Genomic DNA, 24,733 nt, shown 5'->3' with positions numbered 1-24,733 from the left:
TTCCAGGCCCCTTTGCCCAGCAAGGGGGGGTTTGGGTCCTTGGGGCTCCTTTCACAGCTGTGTCTCCCCCGCTGGGGTTTGGCAGGGTTTCCTCACAGGTGCTCAGCCGTGACCCCCGTGTCCTCCCCTAACCCCAGCAGAGCAGGGTCTCTCTGAGCCAGGGGGTCAGGGCAGCGTTTCTGACAACCCCGTGGGCTGCAGGCTCTGCTTCCCAACCCCTGTATCCCCATCCCGCTTCCCTCCAACTCCCACCCACCTCCCCGCCGCGTCGCTGGCTCCAAAATTCCGCTTTTTCCTCCCTCCCTCTCTCGCTGCTCCCTGCCAGAAGCTGAGCGCTGGAGGAGCAGGTCCGCAGCTGCGGAGGGCTGGGCGTTCCCTGCCCGGGTCCCTTGGCTGTCCCCGCCGCGTGTGGCCCCTCGCACAGCGCGTCCCTCCGTCCCTGCTGCCGCACGGTCCCCGCGGGGAGAGCGAGGGGCGCTCCTGACCCCTGAGCGTGTCCCCCGCCATGCCGCCCCACGGAGGGGTGTTGGTGGCTCTCTGCACGCTGCTGGGCCTCGGTGCGGCCGAATCACCCCCAGGATGGGCCACTCTGGCCTTCGTGTTCGATGTCACCGGCTCCATGTACGACGACCTGGTGCAGGTGATGGACGGCGCCTCCCGCATCCTGGAGCGGACGCGCAGCCGGAGCACCAAACCCATCAGCAACTACGCCCTGGTGCCCTTCCATGACCCAGGTAGGTCCGGGACAGGCTGAGGGTGTGTCCTGCCATGGAGGGGCTGCGGGGAGCTGGGCTGGGTCTGTGTTTGAAGCGTGCACTTCACAAGTGCTTGCACTGCTCCTTCTCCCTGTTTTTAATGCCCTGGTGGCTGCTGTGGTGAGGATGGCACCTCAGCTGCTGGGCTGGGGCTCCTGTCCCCAAGCCATCCTGTGGGCACAGGGTGGGCTGCTTTTCTCTGTATTAAACCCGGGGGTGCTGACACTTTGCTGTGGGTGGCTCTTCCCCTTCCATCCTGCTCCAATCTCCCTGGAGTAACCATGGGGGAATTTCTGTCCAACTCCTCAATGAGCTTCCAGGTCACCTCAATAAAAACACCACTTGCTAAGAGGCTTTGGTAACTTGCTGTGATACCAGAATAATTTCTTTCTGCCCCTACTTTTGTCCTATTTGTGCACGCTCATGTAAGTGCAGCTGCTCCCCAAAAGAGCTCTGGCCTCCTACAAGGCGAGAAGGACCCAAGCTTTATTTTCAGCAGAAACACTGAGCTGAGTGAAACCATTGGAGCCAGACAGGGAAGGAGGCAGAGGCAGTGAGTTGATTCCTGCATTGCTTTGCTGGGAGCCTCCCCAGTAGAAAAGGGCACAGAGTTTGCAGCTTACCCTGACTGGGACCACCCAGCATGTCAGGAGCAATTCCTGGGTGTGGGAATAGTCTGCCAAAGCAGTCACAGTGTGGGCACAGGGGCTGGTCTGCCCAAAGCCACCTGTCTGCTGGTGCCAAGCCAGCGTAGATGCTGGACCCTGAGTCTCACAGGTGCCAGGAGCACCAGCAGTGTGGGTGGCATAGGAAGGAGCTGGTGCTGGGCTCGGGGGACTGAGTGGCAGCATCTGTGTGCTCACAGAGGTGGGACCTGTCACCCTCACCACGGACCCTCAGCTCTTCCAGCAGCGCCTGCGGGAGCTCCATGTCCAGGTAGGCAAACCCAGCCCCAGGCTGCTCTGCCAGGCCTGGGCACTGCATGGTGGTGGGTTCTGGGGGCAATCCCTGCATCCCCCACAAGTGTGATGGGGGTTCAGGCTGAGCCAGCCTGGCTGGGGGCTGCACACAGGGCTGGGGGTGGAGAGGATGGGTGATACTGGTGCTGTGCCCCAGAGTCCTGCAACAGGGCAGAGAATTCCCAGTCCACACCTCTTATGCTGATCCCAGAAGCGTTTGCACAGACTCTCCATGGAACCAAAAATCTCTTCTACAACCACTGCCTGATAATTGAGTTTTTAATTTCTGTCTTTTTTATTATTATTATTATTTTAAATTACTTTGTCTGTTTTCTACCAGCTGAAATGTTCCCCGGGAGCTTAATCCTGCTTTATCCATCCCCACTCTTTCCCTGCCTCCTGTGAATTGCTAAATCCCTGTGGCTTTTCCCTTCGGACGCAGCTGTTTTGGCAGGAGCTGTCACGCTGAGGCTGCAAATGCTTTCCCAGCCCTTTGGGGTGCCAAGCCCTGGGAAAGTGGGAGCTGGTGCTCTCTGAGGCTTCCCTGGGCTGGCTGGCACAGATGTGCCCACTGAAGGTATCTGTGGGAAGCCAGTGGCTTCTGTGAGCATGGATCCCCAGATGGGTGCTTTAGTGAGGGAGGGCCGGGTCCGTGTGATCCTCAGTGTCCCTGCAGTTCCATCCCACTGTAAAATGAGGCTGTTTCTGGCCGTGAGCATCCCCCGGGGGGGATCCTGCCGGCATCTGAGCCCTGGGTGTCTCGGTGCCTGTGCCACGTCCCCGCCTGTGTCCCCCAGGGCGGGGGGGACTGCCCGGAGATGAGCGTGGGCGCCATCAGGGTGGCCGTGGAGATCTCCCATCCCGGCTCCTTCGTCTACGTCTTCTCGGATGCTCGGGCCAAGGACTACGAGCAGCAGGAGGAGCTGCTGCGGCTGCTGCAGCACAAGCAGAGCCAGGTGAGCGGCCCCGGCTCCTGCGACAGCAGCGCCGCATCGCTGAAACACAGCCATAAAACCCCGGACCCGGGGAATTCTGCACCCCTCGATGTCCTGGGGTGCTGGTGGATGCCAGCTGTGTCCCTGCCGTGGGTTGCTGTGGCAGGTGGTGTTTGTGCTGACCGGGGACTGCGGGGACAGGAGCCACCCCGGGTACCGCGTGTACGAGCGCATCGCCGCCACCAGCTCCGGGCAGATCTTCCACCTGGACAAGCAGCAGGTGACAGAGGTCAGTGGGGACACCTGGCCCCTTGTGCTGGAGTGAGGCTGTGCTGGCCGGGATGGGGAGATCCGGGTTGAACCCTCCCCTGACTGCCCGCAGGTGCTGAAGTGGGTGGAAGAGGCCATCCAAGCTTCCAAGGTCCACCTGCTGTCCACGGACCACGAGGATGGTGGGGAGAACACGTGGCAGGTCCCCTTTGATCCCAGCCTGAAGGAAGTCACCATATCCCTGAGTGGGCCTGCCCCAGGGATCAGGGTCCAGGATCCGGCAGGTAGGAGCTGGGAGAGGGACAACAAGGGGAGATGGGGCTTTGGCCCCCACAAAGACCTCAGGTGAGGACAAGCAGCAAGGGGTTCACTGAATCCTGCCCTAAAACTCAAATGAAAAGGTGATGAGCTACAAAGCCCTCAGTGAACACCAGCACACCTCCCCGCTCCCCTCCCAGGCTGGCTTTGCCTCTGCCTTTGAGGGATTTCCCTGGCTGTGAGCTGTGATGGGCTCTGCACTGCCCAGGGCCTGAGACGTTCACTTCTGTTACAGGAAAGGTCCTGGAGAAAGGCCGAGGTCTGAAGGAGCTGCTCAGCATCCCCAACTCAGCCATGGTGGTGGCCCTGGAGCCCTACGAGCCAGGGACGTGGCTGGTCACGGTAGGCTGCTGGCAGACTGCACATCCCCTGCCTTTCCCTGGTGGATGTTTAGCTTGCCAGGCTTTGCCAGGTGTGGACTATCCCCATCCACCTCCAGGCAAGCAGTTAAAGATGTATGAGCGGGATAAAAGGGGCAGCTGCAACCTCTCCCTTCCCTGCCCTCAGTGCTTCTCAATCTGCTTCCAGACCCAGAGCAGCGGCCGCCACTCTCTGAGGATCACGGGCATCAGCAATGTTAATTTTCAAGCCAGCTTCTCCACGCAGCCGGAGTTTGACGCCATCCAGCGCGGAGAGCGGCCGGTGCAGGGTGAGGGTGGTGCTGCCCGGGGCTGGGTGCCGCATTTGGGCGATTTGCAGCCGGGAATGTGGTTGGTGGAGTTTTCCCTTCCCCTTTGCAGGCCTGCCCATCTCTGTGCTGGTGAACTGCAGCGGTCTGAGGCCGCCTGGGCGCCTGCAGGAGATCGAGCTGTTCAACACCTCGGGCCACGTCCTGCTCTCGCTGCCCGTGCAGCCGCTCCTCAACTCCTCCTCTGGCCCCAGCGCGCAGCTCTGGGTGGGCTCGCCGCTCTGGGTGCCCCCGGGGGACTTTCTGCTGAAGGTGAAGGGTGAGGATGGCCAGGGCCACCCCCTGCACCGCCTCTCGGGGGTCACCTACACCAGCGTGGTCCCCGGTGAGTGCAGCCCGCGGGTGCTGAGCAGGGAGCAGAGGTTGAAGCGCTGCCTCTGCTGTGGTTTCTCCTCGGTCATCCTGCTTGCAAGGGTGCTGTACATCTGCACACCCCCAACCCCTTCCAGGTCTGCCCAAAGTGAACATCTCCAGCAATATCCAGGCTTACAGCCGTGAGCCGCAGCTCATCTCCTGCTCTGCACGGAGTGAGATCCCTTTCCAGCTGCAGCTCAGCCGTGGCAGGAGGAAGCTCGGGGAGGAGCAGCTCTTCAGGTGAGCCTCTGGTATGGCCCAGTGGGCCCCAGGAGGGTGCCATGTGGGTCCCTGAGCTGTGCCAGATGAGGGGGTGCTGTGTGCTGGGTGAGTGCCTTCAGGTTCTGAGCATCCCAAGAGGAAAATCCCAAGGGACAGGTCTGCATCAAGCGGGGATGCACCTCTGCCTGACTCAGATGGAAAAAAAAAACCCAGGGAGTAGGACCAGGATGGTGGCACTGCAGTCCCAAGGTGGGAGTGATCCATATTTCCTTCTCTCCCTTTTTGCAGGATTTCAGGGAACATCAGCTGGTTGATCCCTGCAGTGTCTGAGGGTGACGAAGGCTTTTACGAGTGCACGGCCACAAGCAAGGTCGGCGTGTCCCGGGCCCGTGCCTACCTCTCTGTCTCAGGTGGGGGCTGCTTGTGCCAAGCCTTGGAGCCCTTCCCGTGGCTGGGCACGGGCTCCTTTCACCCAGGCATCCATCCCTTGTTCGTAGAGCCACCACCACGTCTCATCACCCCGGGCAACATCACGGCTTCACCGGGGCAGAACGTGGTCATGTCCTGCGTGGTGCTGGGGGACGTGCCCTACAACCTGACCTGGAGCTGGGATGGGAAGGTGGCACAGGCAGGGGCTGGCAGGGCCCGGCTGCTGCAGAACAGCTCCCTGGAGATCAGCCACGTGCAGCCGGGGGACGGGGGCCTGTACGAGTGTGTGGCACAGAGCGCCCGTGGCACTGCCGCTGCCTCGCTGTGGCTCTTCATCCAGGGTGGGTTGTGCCCCTGTGAGGGACCCTGCCCCGTGGTGATGGCACCTGGAGGCTCAGCCCTGCTCCCACCCATGCAGAGGCGCCCTGGGTGAAGGTGGACCCCAGTCCCCAGCGTTTCAGCAGGGGCCAGGAGCTGCGGCTGAACTGCACGGCCGGGGGCCACCCCCAGCCCCAAACCACCTGGAGGCACTGGGGCTGGCCTCTGCAGCAGGATGAGAGGTAACCCTGGGGAGCCAGGAGCCTCCATGCTGGTGTCCCACAGGGATGGGGCTCCCTTGCAGGGATGTGTGAGGTGAGGGAGGGAGGCCTGGGGCTGCCACAGCTCTGGGAAGAGGGAGGCATTGCAGTATCCCAGCCCCTGCTCCTGAGATGCTTGGCATGCTGCTGGCCTTAATTTCCTATATTTATTTTTAAGCTGTCCGGCCTTATCCAGGTCACTGTCCCCACTTTGCACACCTGGTGTGAGCTCAGGTCTCAAAATACTCCTTGTACTTCTCCTTAATTTCTGCTGCTTTTCGCCTTTCAACCCCTGCCTGTGTCAGGCTGTGAGTGCAGGGGTTCACTTTGGGGAAGGCTTTTGGGCTTTTGAGATGAAAAAAGCCCAATTCGCAGTGCTTTTCCCTGCTTCAAAGCAAAGTCCTTCCCTGCAGCAGCTGGCTCTGTGCTGACCCACATCCACCACATGCCCAGCATGGCCTGAAACCTGCTCATTTATATCCACACATTTTCCATCATCCCTGTTTCCACAGTGCTCCTTTCTCCCTTTTCTCTCCCAATTGCTGCAGGGTTTTCAGGGATGCTGAGGGTTCCCTGCACATCAGCTCTGCTGTCCCAGAGGATGCAGGGAATTACAGCTGCTATGCCAGCAGCACTCTGGGCTGGGATGAGCAAGTGATCACCCTGGAGTTCACTGGTACTGGTGGCACACTGGGAATGGGGCTGTGTGTGATAAAGGGTGTTGGGATCAGCACAGTGGGAATGGGCCTGTGTGTGATAAAGGGTGTTGGGATCAGCACAGTGGGAATGGGGCTGTGTGTGATAAAGGATGTTGGTGTCAGCACATTGGGAATGGGGCTGTGTGTGATGGAGGGAATTGGGAACAGCACAGTGGGAATAGGGCTGTGAATGATAAAAGGCATTGAGGGACAGCACAATGGGAATGGGGCTGAGTGTGACGGAGGGAATTGGGGGTCAGCACATTGGGGATGGGGCTGAGTGTGATAAAGGGCATTGGGGGACAGCACATTGGGGATGGGGATGTGTGTTCTAAAGGTGTTGGGGACTGCACCCAGGGCTCTGGGGTCCCCTTGGGCTGCATGGCACCGCACCCAGAGCATCAGAGGGTGACCAAAGTCCCCTCTCCCCACGGCACAGAGCCCCCTGCCATCCTGGCAGTGACGCCCACCCTGAAGGTGCTGGTGGGCGAGGATGTCACCCTCGAGTGCTGGGTGTCGGGGGCACCCCCACCCCAGATCGTGTGGTACAAAGGTGAGCCCGGGGGGGGGGGGGGCACACACCGGGACCCCTCCCCTGCCCCGCGGGGCCACCCCCGTGGCTGTGACACGGCAGGGACCCACAGGGTGTGGCGCTGGCTCCGGCAGGGGAGCAGGCGGTGGCCGCGTTCCCGGCGGGCGGCCCGCGGGCGGTGCTGCGGCTGCAGGCGGTGCGGGAGGAGGACGCGGGGCTCTACGGCTGCCGGGCCCTGGGCGAGGCGGGCACGGCCTGGGACAGCACCGTGCTGCACGTGGGATGTGAGTGCCGCTGTGGGATGCGAGTCCCGCAGCCTCTTCCGCAGCTCCCCTCTGTGCCTCAGCTCCCCCTTGCTGCTCTCCCAGGCTTCCCAGCAGGGAGGTGTTGGTGCCTGGCACAGGAATTCCAAGCTTTGGGAAGATGCAGGAGGCTCAGCAAGTGGGAAAAGACAAGGCAGTTGTTATTGCACGGGGACATGAGGGCTTGGGATGTAAAGTGCGCTCAGTGGGATTAGGCAGAGGCGGGGGCTGACTTTTGTGTGTGTGAAAATCTTTTGCTGGAGGTAGAAGGGATGAAAGAACATGAGGAGGAGGAGGAGGGAAGGCTCTGTGTTGAGGGCAGCAGGGTTTAAAGCAGTTAAAGGTGGAAAAGTGCAAGTTATTTTGCTGAGCCAGGGGTCGATGAGCGTAACTGGAAGTGGTGGAAACTGCAAAGGTTCTGTCAGCTTTGGAAAAGCACCAAATGTGGGTCTTGTACCTTGTCAGGGCACCCAGCTCATTGGTTTTGCAGCCCCATCCCTTCTCCAGGCTCAGCCTGGGGATGCTGGACCTGCCTGAGCCCTCTCTCTTCTGCTCTCTCCTCCAGCTGCCCCTCACTTTCCTGAGCCCCTGGGCGACCTGGAGGTCCAGGTTGGGGACAGAGTGAGCCTGCCATGCCGTGTGGAGGGATCTCCCCTGCCCCAGGTCACCTGGTCCCGGCAGGATGGGAAGCCTGTGGTGGGCTGGCACGGCCCACGGGAGGTTTCCAGCCAGCTGGAGACTGCCCAGCTCCTCATTGACAGTAAGAGCTGAGTGTGCATGCATTTATTTGTATTGTTAACTCGTGCAAGGTGTGCAGCAACAGCCTGCAAGAATCCAGCTCTGAGGGGTCTGTCCCCATTGGGGAGGGTGGTCCCTGCCTTGGAGCTTGCTCAGGGCTCTCCAGCCCCACCAGGCTGAGGCTTCTCCCCACTGTGCTCCAGGTGCCTCTCTGGATGACCAAGCCATCTACATCTGTGAAGCCCAGAATGAGTTTGGGAAGATCCAGGCAGAGGTCAAGCTCACAGTCACGGGACAGGGTTTGTGTTTCTGTGCTTTGGTCGTGAATCCATCCCAGTGTGCTGGCAGGGGTGAGGGCAGAGACCAGAGCAGCTGTCTCTGGTCCTGAGCTGGCCACAGTGAATGCTCAGAGACCCCAGGGCAGGGTTTGGGCAATGCCCTTCCAAGCCCTCTTTGGCTTCATGTGCTGCCATGGACCCACGCAGCAGTGAATATCCCCAAATCCCTGGGGAGTGGAATCAGAGCTGGCTCATGCTGAACCAGGACCCAGACCTTGGGAGAAAGGTGATCTACCTCCATTCTCCTGAGTGCTCCTGGCCAGTTTATCACTGATTAATGCTGGTTCCCTTTCCCCTCTTTAAACAGCCCCAGAAATAGCCCTTGCATCCCCCGTGGTCCTTGTGCTGCCGGGCCAGCCCGTGTCCCTGCCCTGTGTGGTCCTGGCTGGGAGCCCCTTCCCCGCCCGCCGCTGGCTCAAGGATGGGCACATGGTGAGGATTCCATGCCTGCTGACACCCTGGCTGGGTGGGTGGGCACCTGCCCCCTGAGGGGGCTTCACTGCAGGATGGCTCCCCCAACCTTTGGCGTGAAAGCTGTTGGTGAAGGAATCCAACAGAGCGTTTGTGCTGGGAAGGCAATGTGGGTATATCTCCACAACAGGATGTTGCTCAAGGACTCATTTGGGGAAGGCTTTTGGACTTTTAAGATGAAAAATCCCAATTCTCAGTGCTTTTTGGTGAAAGAATCCTTTCTGGATGTGCCCAAAGATGCAGGGATGTGTTGGTGTTTCACCCTGCCACCTATCCTGATTCCTGCTCTCCCCCATGTCCAGGTAGCCCCCGGTGGCCGCTATTCCATGCGGGCTGACGGGAGCCTGCACATGGAGCAGGCATCTCAGGGGGATGCAGGAACCTTCACCTGTGAGGTGAGCAATGCCCTGGGCTCACACAGGCAGGACGTGGCCCTGGTCATCCACGGTGAGTGACGGGGACCTGGGTGTCCCCTCTGAGCAGTGACACGGGGCAGTGCTCTCTGTGCTCTGCTCTCTGTGCTGGATGTGTCCCTGGCCATGCAGGATGAGGTTTCTCTTCCTTCCCAGCTCCTCCCAGCATCGAGCCTGGCCCTGTTCTGGTCACTGCCACCGAGGGAGCTGCTGTCACCCTGCAGTGCAATGCCACCGGTGTGCCACCCCCCACTGTCACCTGGGCCAAGGTAGGGGACAGGGGGCTCTGTGCCATGCCAGCCTGGCTGGGGCCAGCCTTGGGTTCAGGGAGATGTGTTTGAAGGGTGTAGCTCTCCAGAGTGGCTGTGGCTGCCTGGGGAGGTGGCACCAAGTGCCCTGGGGAGCTGGGACCAGGGCGTGCCCTGCTCTGATGTGCCCAGAGCTCTCTTCTTGCCCTTGGGATGTTCAGCTCACGGGAGAATCTCTGCCTTCCTCCCTTCCCTTTCCCCTGCAGGGCACAGAGCCCATTTCACTGAGCCCACACTACCATCTCGACCCCGATGGGACCCTCCTGATCCCTTCATCGTCCCCTGGGGACGCTGGCACCTACTTCTGCACAGCCACCAACGCAGCAGGGTTCTCCAGACGGGAGATGCAGCTCTCCATCAGCAGTGAGTGCTCAGGACAGCTCCACTGGGGACTGGCAGGGAGAGAGAATGACCTGGGAACACTCCTGGCTTCCTTGAAGCACCAATCCAGGTGCCAGATGGGTTTGGAGGATGGCAAGAGGAGCAGTGAGGGCTCTGAAGTGTCCCTGCACTATCTGTGCTCTCTCTCCATGCAGCAAAGCCCAGGATCAGCGTGAATGGATCACAGACAGCAGAGCCTGTGCCCATCCTGGCAGTGCTGGGGCAGGAGACCACCCTGCCCTGCGAGGCCCAAGGGTCGCCCCCTCCCCTGGTGGTGTGGAGCCGGGAGCTCCAGCCCCTGCCCCTGGCCAGCACCAGGTAAGGAGGGCTCTGGGTGCTAGGGCCACCATCTCCTGGGGTTTGGTGTCCCTTCAGGTCCATGGAGGGACTGAGCTGCCTGGCAGGGGGATGTGAAGGGCACACCTGGCATCCTGTGGGCAGTGCGGGAGCTCAGGCAGTGAGCAGGGCTGCATTGGCTCTGCTCTCCTTGGAGAGCGCCAGGCTTTTCTTCCACCTTCCAAACATCTGGGACCAAGCAGCTGCTTCCCATCACTCATGTGCCTACCCTGGACATGGGGCTGGGAAGGAAAGGCAGCTCCTCAGCCTGCTGTCTGTCTGTCTGTCTGCCTTCCTGCACATTCCTGCCTGGTGCTGTCACAAGGTCAAGGATGGGCCTGGGGATGGTGGATCCCAGTGGGAAGTGTTGGACCAGGGCCTGGTGCTTCTTGGGACGAGGTTTGGCACAGAGTCTTTAGCCCAGCAGTGGCTTTGTCTGCCCTGGGATGTGGCATTTAGGCCAGTTTTGATCCAGTGAGTGACTTCTGGAGGGACAAATCAATTTGCTGATGGTGTTGAAGCTGATGACAGCCATGAGACAGACAGTTAATGTGATTTGATGGGCGAGGATAAACACATATCCAACCGTTCTTTGGGTTATCTGGTGTCTTGGTCTTCCAGTGTTTTCCCCAAATGTTAGCACCATGTTGGAAGGGATCCCTAAAGCCACAGGTCCTGGTCTTGGGGTTAAACACTTCTTACCTATACCTGAGGATTGCTGTGGCAGCAGGAAGGCAGCTTGGTTTTGCTTTTCTTGGGGGATGCGTTGCCTTGCTGTTCATGTCTGGTTTGCCATGGCTGCTCCGGGCTGTTCACACATCCTGTCCCCCTGTTTCTGCTCCCCCCCTCTCAGCTGCCTTGTCCATGCTGGGTGATTGATGGGAGCACACCAGGAGCGATCTGCAGCCGTGGGCTGAGATGAGGTTATGTCTGTGGAGCACAGATGGGGCTGGCAGTGAGAGCATGGCCAGCTCCAGCTGCAGGGGCTGTGCTCTGGGGGGACCCTGGTCCTCCTGCATCCCCCTGGGCTCCTGTGCTGCCTCGTGCAGGGGCTGAGCAAAGGGGGTTTGCCCCCATGGCAGCTGTGCCACTGTAGTGGTGTTTGCAGGGGTTCCAGGATGAGGGAAGAGATGGGAATCTTGACTCTATGTTTTAGAAGGCTGATTTATTATTTTATTATATAGATTATATGAAAATAAAATGATGTATTAAAACTATACTAAAAGAGTGGAAGAAAGGATTTCATCAGAAGGTTAGCAAGGAAAGGATAAGAATTATAATAAAATAAAGGTTAGCAAGGAAAGGATAAGAATTATAATAAAATATTGTGACTGACCAGAGAGACTGAGACAGCTGGACTGTGATTGGCCATTAATTAAAAACAACTACATGAGACCAAACAAACATGCACCTGTTGCATTCTACAAATAATTATTGTTTACATTTCATTTCTGAGGCTTCTCAGCTTCTCAAGAGAAAAACCTTAGCTAAAGTATTTTTCTGTAAATACATCTGTGACAGTGCCACCCTCTTTGAGTGGGAGGTGGCCATGGTGAGCTCTGAGCCCTCAGTCCTGCTCAGGGTTGGGTGATGGATGCCATGGTTGTTTCTCCCATCCAGCTTTCCTGTTCCTTCTCCCCCAAGGTTCAGCGTCCTCCCTTCAGGATCCCTGCACCTGGCTGAGCCCCAGGTGACAGACAATGGCCTCTACACCTGCACGGCCACCAACGCTGCGGGGAGCGCCTCGCTCAGCTACAGCCTGCACGTGCAAGGTTCAAACACCCTCCCTTTGTGCCCATATCCCCCAAGCCCTGGCTGTGTCGCATCCCTGTGCCAGGGCCCAAGGGTGGGCACAGCCTGAGGTCCCCTCTCCCCCAGCTCCCCCCCAGCTGTGGATTGGTGATGGTGAGGGGCACCTGGCAGCTGTAGCCAACACCTCCCTGAGGATCCAGTGTCACACCAGGGGCATCCCCCCAGCCCAGATCCAGTGAGTGCTGCAGTGCTGAGGCTCCCTGCGCCCCCAGGATGGGTTGTAGGGGTGTCCCTAAGGGGGGGAGGCATCCGTTCCTACTCCTTGTCCTTGGCGTCTCCTGCTGGCACTGCCAGCCTCATTCCAGGGGACAGCCCTTGCTGCCAGCGTCCCGTTGGTGTGCAGAGACAGGGGGTGGGTGGTTGCTGCCTGTCCCCTTGCCCGCAGGTGGCTGAAGGACGGGCACCCTCTGGACGGGCAGGACGGCGTGGTGGTGTCCCAGGATGGTGGCACTCTGCTGCTCACACGAGTGGGGCTTGGCCACCAAGGGCTCTACGCCTGCCAGGGCAGCAGCTGGGCAGGGCTGGCCCAGGCAGAGGTGCAGGTTTCAGTGCATGGTGAGTGCAGGGTCTGGGGTGAGGGGGGATGTCCATCCTGTGTGTGGGGAAGAACGTGGCTGCCCAAAGGGGTGGGAGTTCTTGGCCCAGATTTTGGTAGGTGCTGTGTCACTGGTTTGATTCCTCGGGATCTTGTCCTTTGTCAATGAAGCTGAGAGGCGATGGCATTGGCAGCACACTAAACACCACCTTGAATGGTGTTTCCTGCTGGAGGGTCCTCCCCCAGCCCCATTTCCCCTCCACCAGCAGGATGTGGCTCTGAAGCTGCCAGGTGAGAAACCAGGCAGGGAGCAGAGATCCCTCCCTGGGAAGAATGGATGTCTCATCGTGGCAGGGACCAAACCTCTGGCTGGTTTGGGCAGCAGTGGTGGCACAATGGGGGGATGTGTCCCCTCCCAGAGCAGGGACTGGGCTGTGCCCCTGGCTGCTGCTGTGCCAGGAGCCCCGGGAGAGCCTGGCTGTGCCCCGGGCCCTGCCCTGTGCTGGCTGCAGACAGACAGAGCCGCTGACAGCGCTGCTGGGTTGCAGTGCCTCCCAACATCGAGCCCAGCGCGGTGGATCTGACCGTCCCCGAGAACAGCTCAGCATCCCTGGAGTGCCTGGCGTCGGGGCTGCCCGCTCCCGGTGAGCCAATCCTGTCCTCAGCTCCTGCTCCTGAACCCCGGCGCTTTCCCTGGGGCAGCAGTGCCGTTCCTCAAGCTCAGCTCCCTGCTTTCCTGCAGACATCGCCTGGTTCAAGGGGCAGGAGCGGCTCCGGGCCGGAGCGGGGCTGGCGATGTCCGGGCGTGGGAAGCGCCTGGAGCTGCCCCGAGCGCGGCTCTCCGATGCCGGCAGCTACCGCTGCGTGGCCTCCAACGCGGCCGGGCTGGCCGAGCTCCGCTACAGCCTGCGGGTCACCGGTGAGCGCAGCTGTGGGGGCTCCCCCCTGGAATACCGTGTGCGACCGGTGGGCTTGGCCCAGCCCTCGGGATGCATCCCTGGAGGATGGCTCATTTGCAATTCCGCTCATACAATCCCCAGATGATATCCTGGAAAGCCATGGCCCCATGGATGGCTATTTCCAGGTCCCCATTACAGGGTCACCCACCCACCCTGTCCCTTTTGCACCTCGAGTGCCTGGTGACATTTCTGTCCCCCCTGACTCAGCAGTGACCCCAAGACAGGCACTGGATGCTTTTTCTCCCTCGATCCAAGCATCCCTGCATCTTCCCAGACCACTCAGCATGTCCACAGCACCGGGGGCTGAGCCAGGCCCTGGCCTTTCCCGGGGATGCTCCAGTTGGTGGAAGTCCTGCAGGCAGGTGGCCAGGGCGTGGAGAAGATCCAGTTCTCCTGCTCTGGGCCTGTTCCTGCAATCTCTTCCCAGGGAAATGTTTGCACGTCTGCCGTCCTGGCTCGGGTGCATTGTTTGGGTTCTGCTGTTTTTGTTTTCCAAGGGTTTCTGGGTGTTGAGGCTTTTCTTCTCCAAACTGATGTCCCCCATGGGAAGGAGTTACCATTTTGCAGCCAGCTGTATTTATGAGCAGCTGGGAACATCACCCAATAATGGAAAGAGTTGGGTAACCTTCCCAGTAAGCAGGGCTGCCTAATAAGGCTGTGTCTGGCCAACCTGACCTTGGCTTGTTTGTGGGATGCTTGGTCATCCTCTGCTGTTGGCCATGTGCAATTAAAAGCATCCCTCGCTTGGCTGGAGAGACAAGATTATTGTTTGCACATGGAGCCAGGGCAGAGGAATGTCACTGGGGTTTTGTGGCACCCAGCAGGGCTGCAGAGGGTGTGAATCCAGCAGGATGGAGCTCCAAGCTGCCTTTCTCCTCTTGCCCAGTGCCATCACTGAGCTGCTCCTCTCATCCCTGCAGTGCCTCCATCCTTGTCCTCACCGGATGCCGAGGCTGTGTCTGTGCTGGAGGGACAGCCTGTCCAGCTGTCCTGCGAGTGCCACGGGATCCCCCTGCCCACCCTGAGCTGGTGGAAGGACGGTAGGGCCCTGTTCCTCAGCCTCATCTCTCCCCACATGGCTCACCCAGCTGTTGTTCTCCTTGGAGCAAGGAGAGATTTTTGTTGAGCAGAGTCCAGGTTCTGGGTGGGAATTTGTCCTGCTGGGAGCCTGAGGGGAACCTTCTGTCCCCCTTCCCTGGGCAGGTGAGCCCCTCTCCAGCCAGCCAGGGAGCCCAAAGCTGATGTCCCCAGGAGGGAACGTGGTGTACATGGAGAAGGTGCAGCTGCTGGACCAGGGGACGTACACCTGTGAGTGCAGGAATGCTGCTGGCAGCAGCAGCAAGGAGCATCACCTGGAGGTGCACGGTGAGTGTGGGGCACCTGAGACCTGTGGGGGTGGGTGGAGGTGCTGGGACTCTCTCAATGCAAGGTCCAGCTGGACCCTAAAGCTATTTCCTGGTGCCTTGGATATTTTGGAAGGGATGCTGCTGCCTGGGTCAGCTTTGCCCCTCCATTTGTGCACAGATGTGGGAGCTGCTGCTCATCCCCTGCACCCTGTCCCTCTGCCCACAGCACTGCCAAGGCTCCATGGCAGCAGCAGCAGCACCCTGAGGAAGGTTTCTGTCATCGAGGGTGGTGAGACAGTTCTGGAGTGCGAGGCCATGGGCACAGCAGTGACGTGGGTGAAGGACGGGCAGCCCGTGGCTGCTGGGGATGGGCTCCTGCTCACAGAGCAGGGCAGGAGGCTGCACATCCCCAGGGCAGAGCTGGCCCATGCAGGACACTACACCTGCCTGGCTGCCAGCCCAGAGGGGCAGGAGCAGAGGGAGTTTGAAGTTGTGGTGCATGGTAAGGACATGGGATGGGGCTGGGGGCTGGGGGTGGGGTGGGTGCAGGCAGGATGACGAGGTTGGGTGTGGAGTAACTTGATGTGCAGCAGGTGTTGGACAATCCAGCAAGTAGCAGGTCCCAGGGTTATGCTTCAGGAATAGCTGTAGAACTGTGTCCATCAGGCAGGAGTTTCTTTCCAGAGCCATCACAGCAGATCATCTCATATAAGGTCCTCTACTACCTCATGGGTCAAGGTCACTTGAGATATAAAAGTTCTGAGGTGGCTCAGGCTGTGTGGCCATCCCAGTGTGAGCCTGTAAGCCTGGGCTCAGGTGAGTGGCACATCTTTGCTGTAGCCACCTGCCCAAAACACCTTTAAAGCCACCATCTCCAGGTGATGCTAATGGTCCTTCTGGGTTTGTGTCCTAAAGCTGTACAGAGCAAGAAGGTGGGAAAAACCAGATTCACCCAGTTCTCCCCTCCTTGCTTTGCTCCTTTGATGTCCTGGCTGCTTTGCAAATGTGTGTCCATCTTCTTCCATCCCCAGTTCCCCCTGAGTTCATTCAAGGATCAGGATGGACAACCAATGTCAGCGTTTCCCTGCAAGGATCCCTGACCCTGACCTGTGAGGCCGCTGGCATTCCCCAGCCCAGCGTCACCTGGTTCTGGGATGGCTCTCCTGTCACCCCCAGCGAGCACACACAGCTGCTTTCAGGTCAGAGGTCTGGGTGCTGTGAGAGATGAGCACTTTGGGAACGTGTTTTGCCCCAACCCTGACGAGCTCAGACTCATGGTGGAGCTGCAGCCCCACAGGAGCACAGTTGGGATGTGCTGGTACCCGGATCAGATCCCTGAGCCCCCTCTGCTCTGTCCTTCCAGGGGGCTGGCTGCTCAGGCTCACCCGTGCTCGAGCCCAGGATGGTGGTCACTATTCCTGCCTGGCCAGCAACATAGCTGGGGAGGCCAGGAGGCATTTCTACGTGCAGGTCCTAGGTAAGGAGGGCTCTTCTGTCTGCTGCAGGATTCCTGCTGGGGTTTCAGAGCTCCACCCTAGCAGGAACAGACATGAGTTAAGACTGGACACGCTGGGTGTGCTGGAGTCCTTAGGATGTGAGGTCAGAGGCTGAGCTGGCCAGCTGCTGAAGTCCCTGGGGGCTTGTGTTCCTAGTTCCTCCCCACATTGAGGATGCAGATGAAGAAGACACCTTCAAGGTACCCGAGGGCCACCCTGTCACCTGGTCCTGCCTGGCTTCAGGTGAGCATCGAGTGAGGAAGGAAGGTGGTATGAACAAGGAAACAAGGGGGAGATGGGGCTCAGGGGCAGACCTGAGTCTCACTTTGGGGTGTGGAACAAAGGGATGGCTCCAGGCAGAGCCAAGGAGACAGCTGAAAAATTCAGAGCTCTGTTGGGATGGTTCCTGGCTCTGCACTGGTGCTGTCCGGGAAGCGCTGGGGAGGGGACGCCCACATGGGGAGCCTGTTCCACAGTGTAGGATCCAATCTTTCCCAAATGGAGCTGAAACTCCTCTAATCTCATTTCTCCTTTAGTGATGGGAGTAATTAATCACCTCCCACTCAGGACAGTTCTCTTTCTTCTCGCTGGCTCATCCAGCAGCTTCTAAAATCCTGATCCAGGTCATGATAATTCTGATTTGGGATGATGTCTCTGCTCTCCAGAAAAGCTCTGACAGTGACCCCAGCCAGGCTGTGCTCACACATGGAAAAACTTCACACAAAGGCCAAAACCCATTTTCCATCCCTCACAGGCAGCCCACAACCCCAGATCACCTGGATGAAAGACAACCACCCTCTCCCTGGCACCTTCTCCATCTCCCCTGATGGCTCCTTGTTCCACATCCCCCAAGCCTCCCTGGCCCATGCTGGTCTCTACTCCTGTGTGGCCTCCAACTCTGTGGCAAATCAGACCAAGAATTACCTGCTGGATGTTCTGGGTACGAGATGCCTTTGGATGGAGGCAGGGTCTCAGGTGTGAGCAGACTCTGTGGGTTTTAATGTAGGCGGGGAGGATTCCTTAGTCCTGCAGCCAAAGTGTGGCGTGGAGCTGTCCCAGAGCCCTTGTGAGACCTCCTGGAGGAGCAGAAAGCAGCTGCTCAGTGCAGGATCCATCTATGGTGGTGGCTTGGGGAAGGGGGGATGTGTCTCCTGGATCTCTGTGGTTTTGGAGGGCAGCAGGACGGGGCAGAGTCTGAAGTTGGCACAGGCTGTGTCAATTCCAATTCCCTGAACTTGGATCGTGCTCTCTGCTGGGGGGATGAAGCACTGGGAAGCCAAAATGTGTGCCAGTGCTGATCTAACACCCAGCCACGTCTCTGCAGCCAGTCCCACCTCTGCTCAGGATGCTGCTGCTGCTGCAGAAGAGGTGACAGTGATCATCAACAACCCCATCTCCCTGCTCTGCGAGGCCCCGCCATACCCATCTCCCAACATCACCTGGCTCAAGGACCAGGTTCCTCTCCAAGCATCTGGAAATGTCCTCCTGCTCCCTGGTACTGCTGCTGTTCCCTGCCTCTGCATGGCTGTGGTGGCCCCTTGTTGTGCATTGGGGAGTGGGTGGGGGGCTTTTTCTTGGTCTGGTAAGGGTCCAGCACAGTGGGATGGTGAGAAATCCTCATCCTGCAGGACCTGAGGGCTCAGGGATCAGCTGGGTGCTGCTCTTCCAAGTGCTGCATCCTCTGATAATAACTAGAGCATCCTCAGTGCTGGTTTTTATAAGCCTGGGACCGGGCTCTAGGAGAGCATCAGGCTCGCTCCAGCCAGGCTTGCAGGTGCTCAGAGATGCCTTCAGGTGCTGCATGGGGAGAGAGAGCTGTGGCTGTGAGCAGAACCCTCTCAGGATTCCCCCTTTGCCCAGGTGGCCACGGGCTGCAGATCCTGAACGCCCAGGAGGAGGACACGGGCACCTACAGCTGCATCGTGGCCAGTGAGGATGGGGAGGCTGTGAAGAGCTATGCTGTGAAGGTCCTGGGTGAGGGAGCTCCCCAAATCCCTCCTAACTCCTGCAGTGACCCCACCACTGCAACCAGCCCAGTGCTGCTTCCTTTGGCTGCCTTTTGCTTCCCTTTGTCTTTCCCCACCAGTTCCTCCTTGGATTGCCAGAGAGGATCCTCTGGGGGAATTTGCTGTGAAGGAGGTGAAAGCCAAGGTGAACAGCACAGTGGTGCTGGAGTGTGAGACCTGGGCTGTGCCTCAGCCAACCATCCTCTGGTACAAGGACAAGCAGGTGAGGAGCTGCTGGGTTTGGGGACTGTCCAGCTGTGCCTAGGGAGGAGCTGCTGGGTTTGGGACAGTCCCAGGTGTGCCCAGGGAGGAGCTGCTGGGTTTGGGGACTGTCCAGCTGTGCCCAGGGAGGAGCTGCTGGGTTTGGGGACTGTCCAGCTGTGCCTAGGGAGGAGCTGCTGGGTTTGGGACAGTCCCAGGTGTGCCCAGGGAGGAGCTGCTGGGTTTGGGACTGTCCAGCTGTGCCCAGGGAGGAGCTGCTGGGTTTGGGGACTGTCCAGCTGTGGCCAGGGAGGAGCTGCTGGGTTTGGGACTGTCCCAGCTGGATGAAATGGGAAAATACCCTTTGTACAGGTGGCAGGGCTCTGCCCCACTCCTGAGTGTGTAATCCTCGTCCTGCCTTTCTCTTTCTCCCCTTCAGCTTTTGGAAAGCTCTGAACACATCCAGATCCTCAGTGAGGGGCAGGTCCTCCAGATCCCAGCTGTTGGTGTCTCAGATTCGGGGCACTACACCTGCGTGGCCACCAATGCTGTGGGTGAAGATGACAGGGACTTCATTGTGCACGTCCAAGGTGAGCCCTGGGCAGGGCCAGCAGCCAGGGCAGGGGGTGTCTCAGCAAGGGCAGGGCTGTCTCAGCAAGGGAAGGGATCCTCAGAGCCACTTGTGGGAGCAGAGAAGGGTGAGCAGGAGAAAAAGTTGAAGCCTGCTGGAAAACAACAAACATCTCCTGAGCTGCAGTGAGGGCGGATGCTGTGGGTGCACCTGGGGGTCAATGTCCCTGCTCCCCACACTGACCACAGCCTGTCCCCGCAGTGCCCCCCATCTTCCAGCAGCAAACAGGCCCCAAGGAAGCCCTTGAGATCTTCTATCGGGAGGAGGACCAGGATGGGGAGGTGACAGAGCACCGGCAGGCTGTCCTTGGCCAGCCCACTGCCCTCTACTGCGACACCAGTGCCATCCCACCCCCCCGGCTCACCTGGTACAAGGATGGGGAGCCCCTCTCCCCCGGCCTGGGGGTGCTGATGCTGCAAGGTAATGGGCAGAGGGTGTGAACCCCCACTGTGGGGGCTGGGGGTGGTCCTGCTGCAGCCTTGGGGGTTGAGAGCATCCACAGCATGGAGGAGGATGGATCCTGTCCCCTTCCTGCCACCACACACAGCACCCCTGGTCTCGGGTTTTGGTTGTTCATTGCTGCCCCAGATGTGCAGGATGTCTTTGCTTTGGCCTGCACAGCTGAAGAAAGAGCCAGAGCTCTTCAGTTTTCAGTCTTGAAGTTGTTTATTCATTCTTATCTATAAAATTTTCTTTCTGCCCAGCTGAGATCTGCTCAGCAGGGCAGCCACAGGCACTCTGTATTGTCCTTTTATACTACAAACTACATATAACATATTTACACTTAATTCCCAATACCTATCACCTGTGTTAGACAGTGCACTTCTACTCTAAACCAATCCCAAAGTGCCAACAGCACTGCAGGAAATGGAGAACAAGAAGAAGAAAGGCTGGACACGCCCAAGTTCCTCCATCTTGTCCCCATAAACCGCACACCAAAAATCCTAAAATCTACATTTTCACCCTGTGATAATTTTATTATTGTACTATTCAAACCTCTGTGACTTTCAGGTCCTCATACAAAGCTGGTAACTTGCTCCAGGGGTCAGAATCAAACCCCCAGGTGTTCTGGGCTGTGTGCCAGGGTCTCTGAGCCCCCCGGTGGGGTCCTGGCAACTCTGGCCACCCAGAGGGATGCACTGGGTTCTGACACTGTGGGACCTCTGAGTCCCTGGGGCTGGGCAGAGCAGGGCTGGGGCATATCCCACAGACCCTGTGCTCTGTCCTGTGTCACAGGGGGCCGGGTGCTGCAGCTGCAGGCGGTGCAGGAGGAGCACAGGGGCAGGTACACCTGCGAGGCCGCCAACGCTGCGGGCCGGGACCGCCTGCACTACGAGCTGGAGGTGCTCAGTGAGTACAGGGACAGGGGACACCGGGCTGAGCCACCTGGCAGCCCCATAACCACCTGCTTCCAGCTGCCCCGGCCATCCGTGGTGGCACAGAGGACCTGGAGGAGGAGGAGGTGACGGCCACCGTCAATGGCACTGTCCAGTTTGAGTGTGAGGCTACTGGGCACCCAGAGCCCACGGTGTCCTGGCTCTGGAATGATGTCCTCATAGAGGCTGGCCCACGCCACCAGCTCCTGGAGGGTGGCACTGTCCTGCAGGTTGGTGTTGCCCTAAGCAGGTGGCTGTGTTGGGGAGAGACCAGGAGACATTGGATGGAGGGGATGGGGCATTCTTTCCTCCTAAAGGTGGCGGCTCTGGTCTCACCAAGGTCCCCATGGGAGCCCCAGCATCCCTCCAGCTCAGTGGTGCTCTGGGGCAGCCCTCAGTGGTTCCTGTCCCCCTCTGCAGGTGGCAATGCTGGAGGTGGGTGACACTGGCAGTTACACGTGCGTGGCTGAGAACCCGGCTGGCTCAGCCGAGAAGCACTTTGCCCTCTCTGTGCAGGGTAAGGCATCTCCCCTTCCCTGGGTCACTGATTTACTGCCCTCCTCCTCCTCTTTCTCCACCAGCTGGAGTTCCCTGTGGCTCTGGAGCTGTGTGGCTGCCTCTGTGCCTTGTGCTGGTCATGCTCGCCCTGTGTGAGGAGATTGAGCAGGCCAAAGGCTCAGTGTGTGTTTCTTCCTGGGGTGGCATCAGCCCCCACAGTGACGTCTCCACTTTGGCACTGTTTTTTGGGCACAGAATCTCCCTGGAGTGTGGCTGCAGACCCTGAGAAGGTCGATGGCGTTGTCAATGGCAGCGTCTCCCTGGTGTGTGACATCCAGCCCCACACGGCTGCGGAGATCACCTGGTACAAGGACGGCCACGTCCTGCGGCCTGGAGAGGAGGGGACTGTCACCCCAGGTGTGTTGGGATCAGCCAGGGCCATTGCCTGTGCCTCAGCTCTTGATAACGAGGTCTAGGTCGCCTAATCCCCCTTTTTTGGGTGCCACTTGTGGGTCCCCAGCTCAGCCTTTGTGTTGTGTGACGCACTCATGACACACTAATGACACACTGCTGAGTGATCCCCTCTGGAGAGCACCAAGGGCTGCATCCTGCAGAGCTCCACGCTGCTGCTTCCTGGCAGCTCAGTGCCCCTTCCTGTGGGGCACAGCATGGCTTGGGGCCTCAAAGATGGGAATTCCATGGCCAGACTCCTTTTTGCATGGAGCTTGGCCGGGTGCTGGGGTATCAGTCCCCTGGTTCTGCTCCAGGCTCTCCTGACTCCCTGATCTCTGCTCCTTCCAGGCTCCCGGGTGCTGCAGCTCCCTGACCTGCAGCTCTCCAGCTCAGGCACCTACACGTGCATGGCACTGAGCGTGGCCAGCCAGGACCAGAAGAGCTTCATCCTCACCATCCACGGTTAGTGGTGAGGGCTCAGCCAGGAGCTGTCCCTGAGCCCACCCTGAGGAGCTGGCAGTGAGCCCTGCTCTGTGTCACACCCCTGTCCCTGCTCATCCTCCTCAGAGCCCCCTGGCACCCAGGACCCGCAGCAGGAGACGCTGGAGGCTGACATGGGGACACCCCTGGTGCTGAGCTGCCACGTCACCGGTGTGGCCGTGCCCTCTGTCACCTGGCTGAAGGATGGGCACCCGCTGGGTGTGTATGCCAGGCTGCCATCCCCAGCCTCCCTGCTGCTCCCCTCCATGCAGCCCTGCTTCAGTTTCCCAACTTCTAACCCCACTGCAAAAGACCCTCAGGGCTGCACAGGGAGGGACAGTGCATGGAGGGTCTGGCCTGTTCCCTGCAAGCTTTCAAGAGAGCTGAGTTCATTCCTGAGGCTCAAAGCCATGGGATGTGGGCATGATGGAGGGATATGCAGGGGGTGACTCTCTGGGTACCAGCCATTGGGGTGCTTGCTGGGACAGGGGTTTGCCCCCAAACCAGTGGCTCTTTTCTCCTGTAAAGCTCCAGCAGTGAGCTCTGCAGAAACCCTGCTTGGCTTTAACAGTGTCCCCGAACCTATGTCTGGGGAAAAAGGGGAAAGCTTGACATTGAGCCTGGGGAGAGCTGAGTGGAGGAGCACTGCTCAACCCTGTCTCTTTGCAGAGATGAGCCCAGAGCAGGGTTTGGTGTCCGGGGGTGCCCAGCTCCTGCTCAGCCCCCTGCAGCCCTTCCACCAGGGCCGGTACACCTGCCTGGCACAGGGGGCTGAGACACGCAAGGACTTCGTGGTGCTGGTGCGAGGTAGGGCTTCCCCGAGGCTGCCTGCTCCCTGTGGAGCTCAGAGCTGAGCCTTCCTCCCCTGCCCCTCCTCAGCCTCCCTCTCTCTCGTGCAGCGCCCCCCCGGATCAGCAGTGCGGGGGACCCCAGCGAGCACAGCGTGCTGGAGGGCAGCGGGGTGAGGCTGGAGTGCCGGGCACAGGGGCAGCCCACCCCCCACATCTCCTGGCTGAAGGACGGGCGGCCCCTGGGGCTGCAGCCCCCCTCACACACCCGGTGAGTCTGGGGGAGACATTCCAGGGGCTCAGTGGTCTCATGTGCAAAATTGCTGGGCAAGGCACGGTGAGCTGTGCTGCTTTCTGTTGGATGTGCTCATCCCGGCTCTTTGCTGGGAGAATGTCATCCTGGGGTAAACCTGGCAGTCTGGGATGGCCGCTGTCACCCTGGCAGAGTCCCAGGTGATGCCCTGAGCTTGCACTGTGCCCAGAGTCCTCATCCTTGGCACAACAGAGCGCCTGTGCCCCACGGGATGGGCACCCGGGTCACTGTCGCGCCCTACCCACGCAGGGTGACCCCGGATGGCAGCGCCCTGCTCCTGGAGGGGCTGCGAGCCGCCGACTCCGGGGCTTACACGTGCCTGGCCCGGAACAGCCTGGGCGAGGACACGCGGCTACACACGCTGAACGTGCTGGGTGAGCAGGGCTGGGACCTGCAGGGAGCGCCGGGGCCGCCCCGCCCCGACAGCCCCAGCAGCCCCCGTGTCCCCCGTGTCCCCTCCCCAGTCCCTCCCACCATCGAGAGAGGCGCCGACGAGGAGCCCGAGGTGGCCCGTGCTGTCCTGTCGGCCGCGGTGACACTGCCGTGCTGGGCACGGGGGTCCCCTCCGCTGCATGTGAGCTGGCTGAAGGACGGGCTGCCCCTCCGCCTGTCCCCTCGTGTCACCCTGCTGTCGGCTGGGCACCTCCTCCGGTGAGAAGGGACCCTGCAGCCATGGTCAGGCTCTGGGGCCGGTGCTTGGGGCAGTGCTGCACCCTCAAGCGTCACCCTGGGGAGCAGGGGGTCACCCGGAGCTGATGTCCCCTCCCCATCCCCGTGTCCCATCCCGCGTTAGGATCTCCCAGGCTCAGCTCTCCGATGCTGGACTCTACACCTGCGTTGTCTCCAGCCGGGCGGGAGTGGCCGATCGCAGCTTCATCCTGCAGATCCAGGGTACGGGGCAAGGGCTGGGAGGGCACGGCACGGGCACCTGGGCACTGCTTGCGTTGGCAGAGCACACTCTGTGCATTGCACCCATCCCCGAGCAGTCCTGAGCCGTTCCTCCGCTGCTGGGGTGGGAACAAAGCAGGACCAGCCCCAGAGCCTCCTGCAGGAGGGCTGAGCCACCTCTGGCTGCTCGCAGGATGTGACAGTGTTCACAGGGGTCCGAGGATGAGGGAAGAGATGAGGATCTGACTCCATGTTTCAGAAGGCTGATTTATTATTTAATGATATATATTATATTAAAACTATACTGAAAGAATAAAAGAAAGGATTTCATCAGAAGGCTGACTAAGAATAGAAAAAGAAAGAATGAATAACAAAAGCTTGTGTCTCAGACAGAGTCCGAGCCAGCTGACTGTGATTGGCCATTAACTAGAAACAACCACATGAGACCAATCACAGATGCACCTGTTGCATTCCACAGCAGCAGATAACCATTGTTTACATTTTGTTCCTGGGGCCTCCCAGCTTCTCAGGAGGCAAAACCCTAAGGGAAGGATTTTCCATGAAAGATGTCTGTGACACGCAGGACAGCAGGGAGTGGCCAAACCCATCCCCAGTGTCCGGGGTTTCTCTGCCTTTTCTCCCCAGTACCCCCTGTCCTGGAGAGCCCCGAGAGCAGCAAGGAGCAGATGGTGGCCCAGGGCTCCGATGTCACCTTCACCTGCAAAGCCACCGGGTCCCCAGCACCGTCAGTGACCTGGCTGAAGAACGGGGAGCCCCTGGGGCAGCAGAGGGCCCAGGTGCCCGGGGGCCCACAGCTGAGCCTGGTGGCTGTGGCACCAGCTGATGCAGGCATTTACTCGTGCCTGGTGGTGAATGAAGTGGGGGAGGTCAGCAAAGCCTTCCACCTCGTGGTGATGGGTGCGTGT

The 24,733-nt window shown here is 59.6% G+C and overlaps 1 protein-coding gene across 1 annotated transcript in view; it reads left to right on the top strand.

Moving 5' to 3' along the window:
* The first annotated feature begins 505 nt into the window (after positions 1-505).
* HMCN2 (hemicentin 2) overlaps positions 506-24,733 on the top strand; it is a 36,126-nt gene continuing 11,898 nt past the window's right edge. The window contains exons 1-51 of the mRNA XM_058818084.1: positions 506-734; positions 1,621-1,691; positions 2,512-2,670; positions 2,816-2,938; positions 3,032-3,203; positions 3,473-3,579; positions 3,766-3,886; positions 3,978-4,250; positions 4,375-4,519; positions 4,790-4,911; positions 4,999-5,271; positions 5,349-5,490; positions 6,057-6,184; positions 6,646-6,759; positions 6,873-7,022; positions 7,606-7,800; positions 7,982-8,077; positions 8,424-8,548; positions 8,890-9,034; positions 9,157-9,269; positions 9,515-9,671; positions 9,845-10,007; positions 11,670-11,797; positions 11,904-12,012; positions 12,223-12,392; positions 12,921-13,016; positions 13,115-13,291; positions 14,252-14,371; positions 14,535-14,696; positions 14,904-15,179; positions 15,709-15,876; positions 16,041-16,154; positions 16,330-16,416; positions 16,928-17,113; positions 17,498-17,668; positions 18,034-18,147; positions 18,260-18,402; positions 18,820-18,970; positions 19,213-19,431; positions 20,248-20,361; positions 20,427-20,617; positions 20,808-20,904; positions 21,141-21,302; positions 21,687-21,800; positions 21,906-22,037; positions 22,488-22,625; positions 22,718-22,877; positions 23,169-23,293; positions 23,384-23,570; positions 23,713-23,810; positions 24,453-24,725. Coding sequence (XP_058674067.1) covers positions 506-734; positions 1,621-1,691; positions 2,512-2,670; positions 2,816-2,938; positions 3,032-3,203; positions 3,473-3,579; positions 3,766-3,886; positions 3,978-4,250; positions 4,375-4,519; positions 4,790-4,911; positions 4,999-5,271; positions 5,349-5,490; positions 6,057-6,184; positions 6,646-6,759; positions 6,873-7,022; positions 7,606-7,800; positions 7,982-8,077; positions 8,424-8,548; positions 8,890-9,034; positions 9,157-9,269; positions 9,515-9,671; positions 9,845-10,007; positions 11,670-11,797; positions 11,904-12,012; positions 12,223-12,392; positions 12,921-13,016; positions 13,115-13,291; positions 14,252-14,371; positions 14,535-14,696; positions 14,904-15,179; positions 15,709-15,876; positions 16,041-16,154; positions 16,330-16,416; positions 16,928-17,113; positions 17,498-17,668; positions 18,034-18,147; positions 18,260-18,402; positions 18,820-18,970; positions 19,213-19,431; positions 20,248-20,361; positions 20,427-20,617; positions 20,808-20,904; positions 21,141-21,302; positions 21,687-21,800; positions 21,906-22,037; positions 22,488-22,625; positions 22,718-22,877; positions 23,169-23,293; positions 23,384-23,570; positions 23,713-23,810; positions 24,453-24,725 — 7,705 coding nt within the window. The remainder of the gene's footprint in view (positions 735-1,620; positions 1,692-2,511; positions 2,671-2,815; positions 2,939-3,031; positions 3,204-3,472; positions 3,580-3,765; positions 3,887-3,977; positions 4,251-4,374; positions 4,520-4,789; positions 4,912-4,998; positions 5,272-5,348; positions 5,491-6,056; positions 6,185-6,645; positions 6,760-6,872; positions 7,023-7,605; positions 7,801-7,981; positions 8,078-8,423; positions 8,549-8,889; positions 9,035-9,156; positions 9,270-9,514; positions 9,672-9,844; positions 10,008-11,669; positions 11,798-11,903; positions 12,013-12,222; positions 12,393-12,920; positions 13,017-13,114; positions 13,292-14,251; positions 14,372-14,534; positions 14,697-14,903; positions 15,180-15,708; positions 15,877-16,040; positions 16,155-16,329; positions 16,417-16,927; positions 17,114-17,497; positions 17,669-18,033; positions 18,148-18,259; positions 18,403-18,819; positions 18,971-19,212; positions 19,432-20,247; positions 20,362-20,426; positions 20,618-20,807; positions 20,905-21,140; positions 21,303-21,686; positions 21,801-21,905; positions 22,038-22,487; positions 22,626-22,717; positions 22,878-23,168; positions 23,294-23,383; positions 23,571-23,712; positions 23,811-24,452; positions 24,726-24,733) is intronic.

Source organism: Ammospiza caudacuta, chromosome 21 (assembly GCF_027887145.1).
Source record: "Ammospiza caudacuta isolate bAmmCau1 chromosome 21, bAmmCau1.pri, whole genome shotgun sequence".
In the NCBI taxonomy this organism is placed as follows: Eukaryota; Metazoa; Chordata; class Aves; order Passeriformes; family Passerellidae; genus Ammospiza; species Ammospiza caudacuta.
The sequence above is the reverse complement of the archived record's forward strand: the minus strand, read 5'-3'. Positions and strand labels throughout refer to the sequence as shown.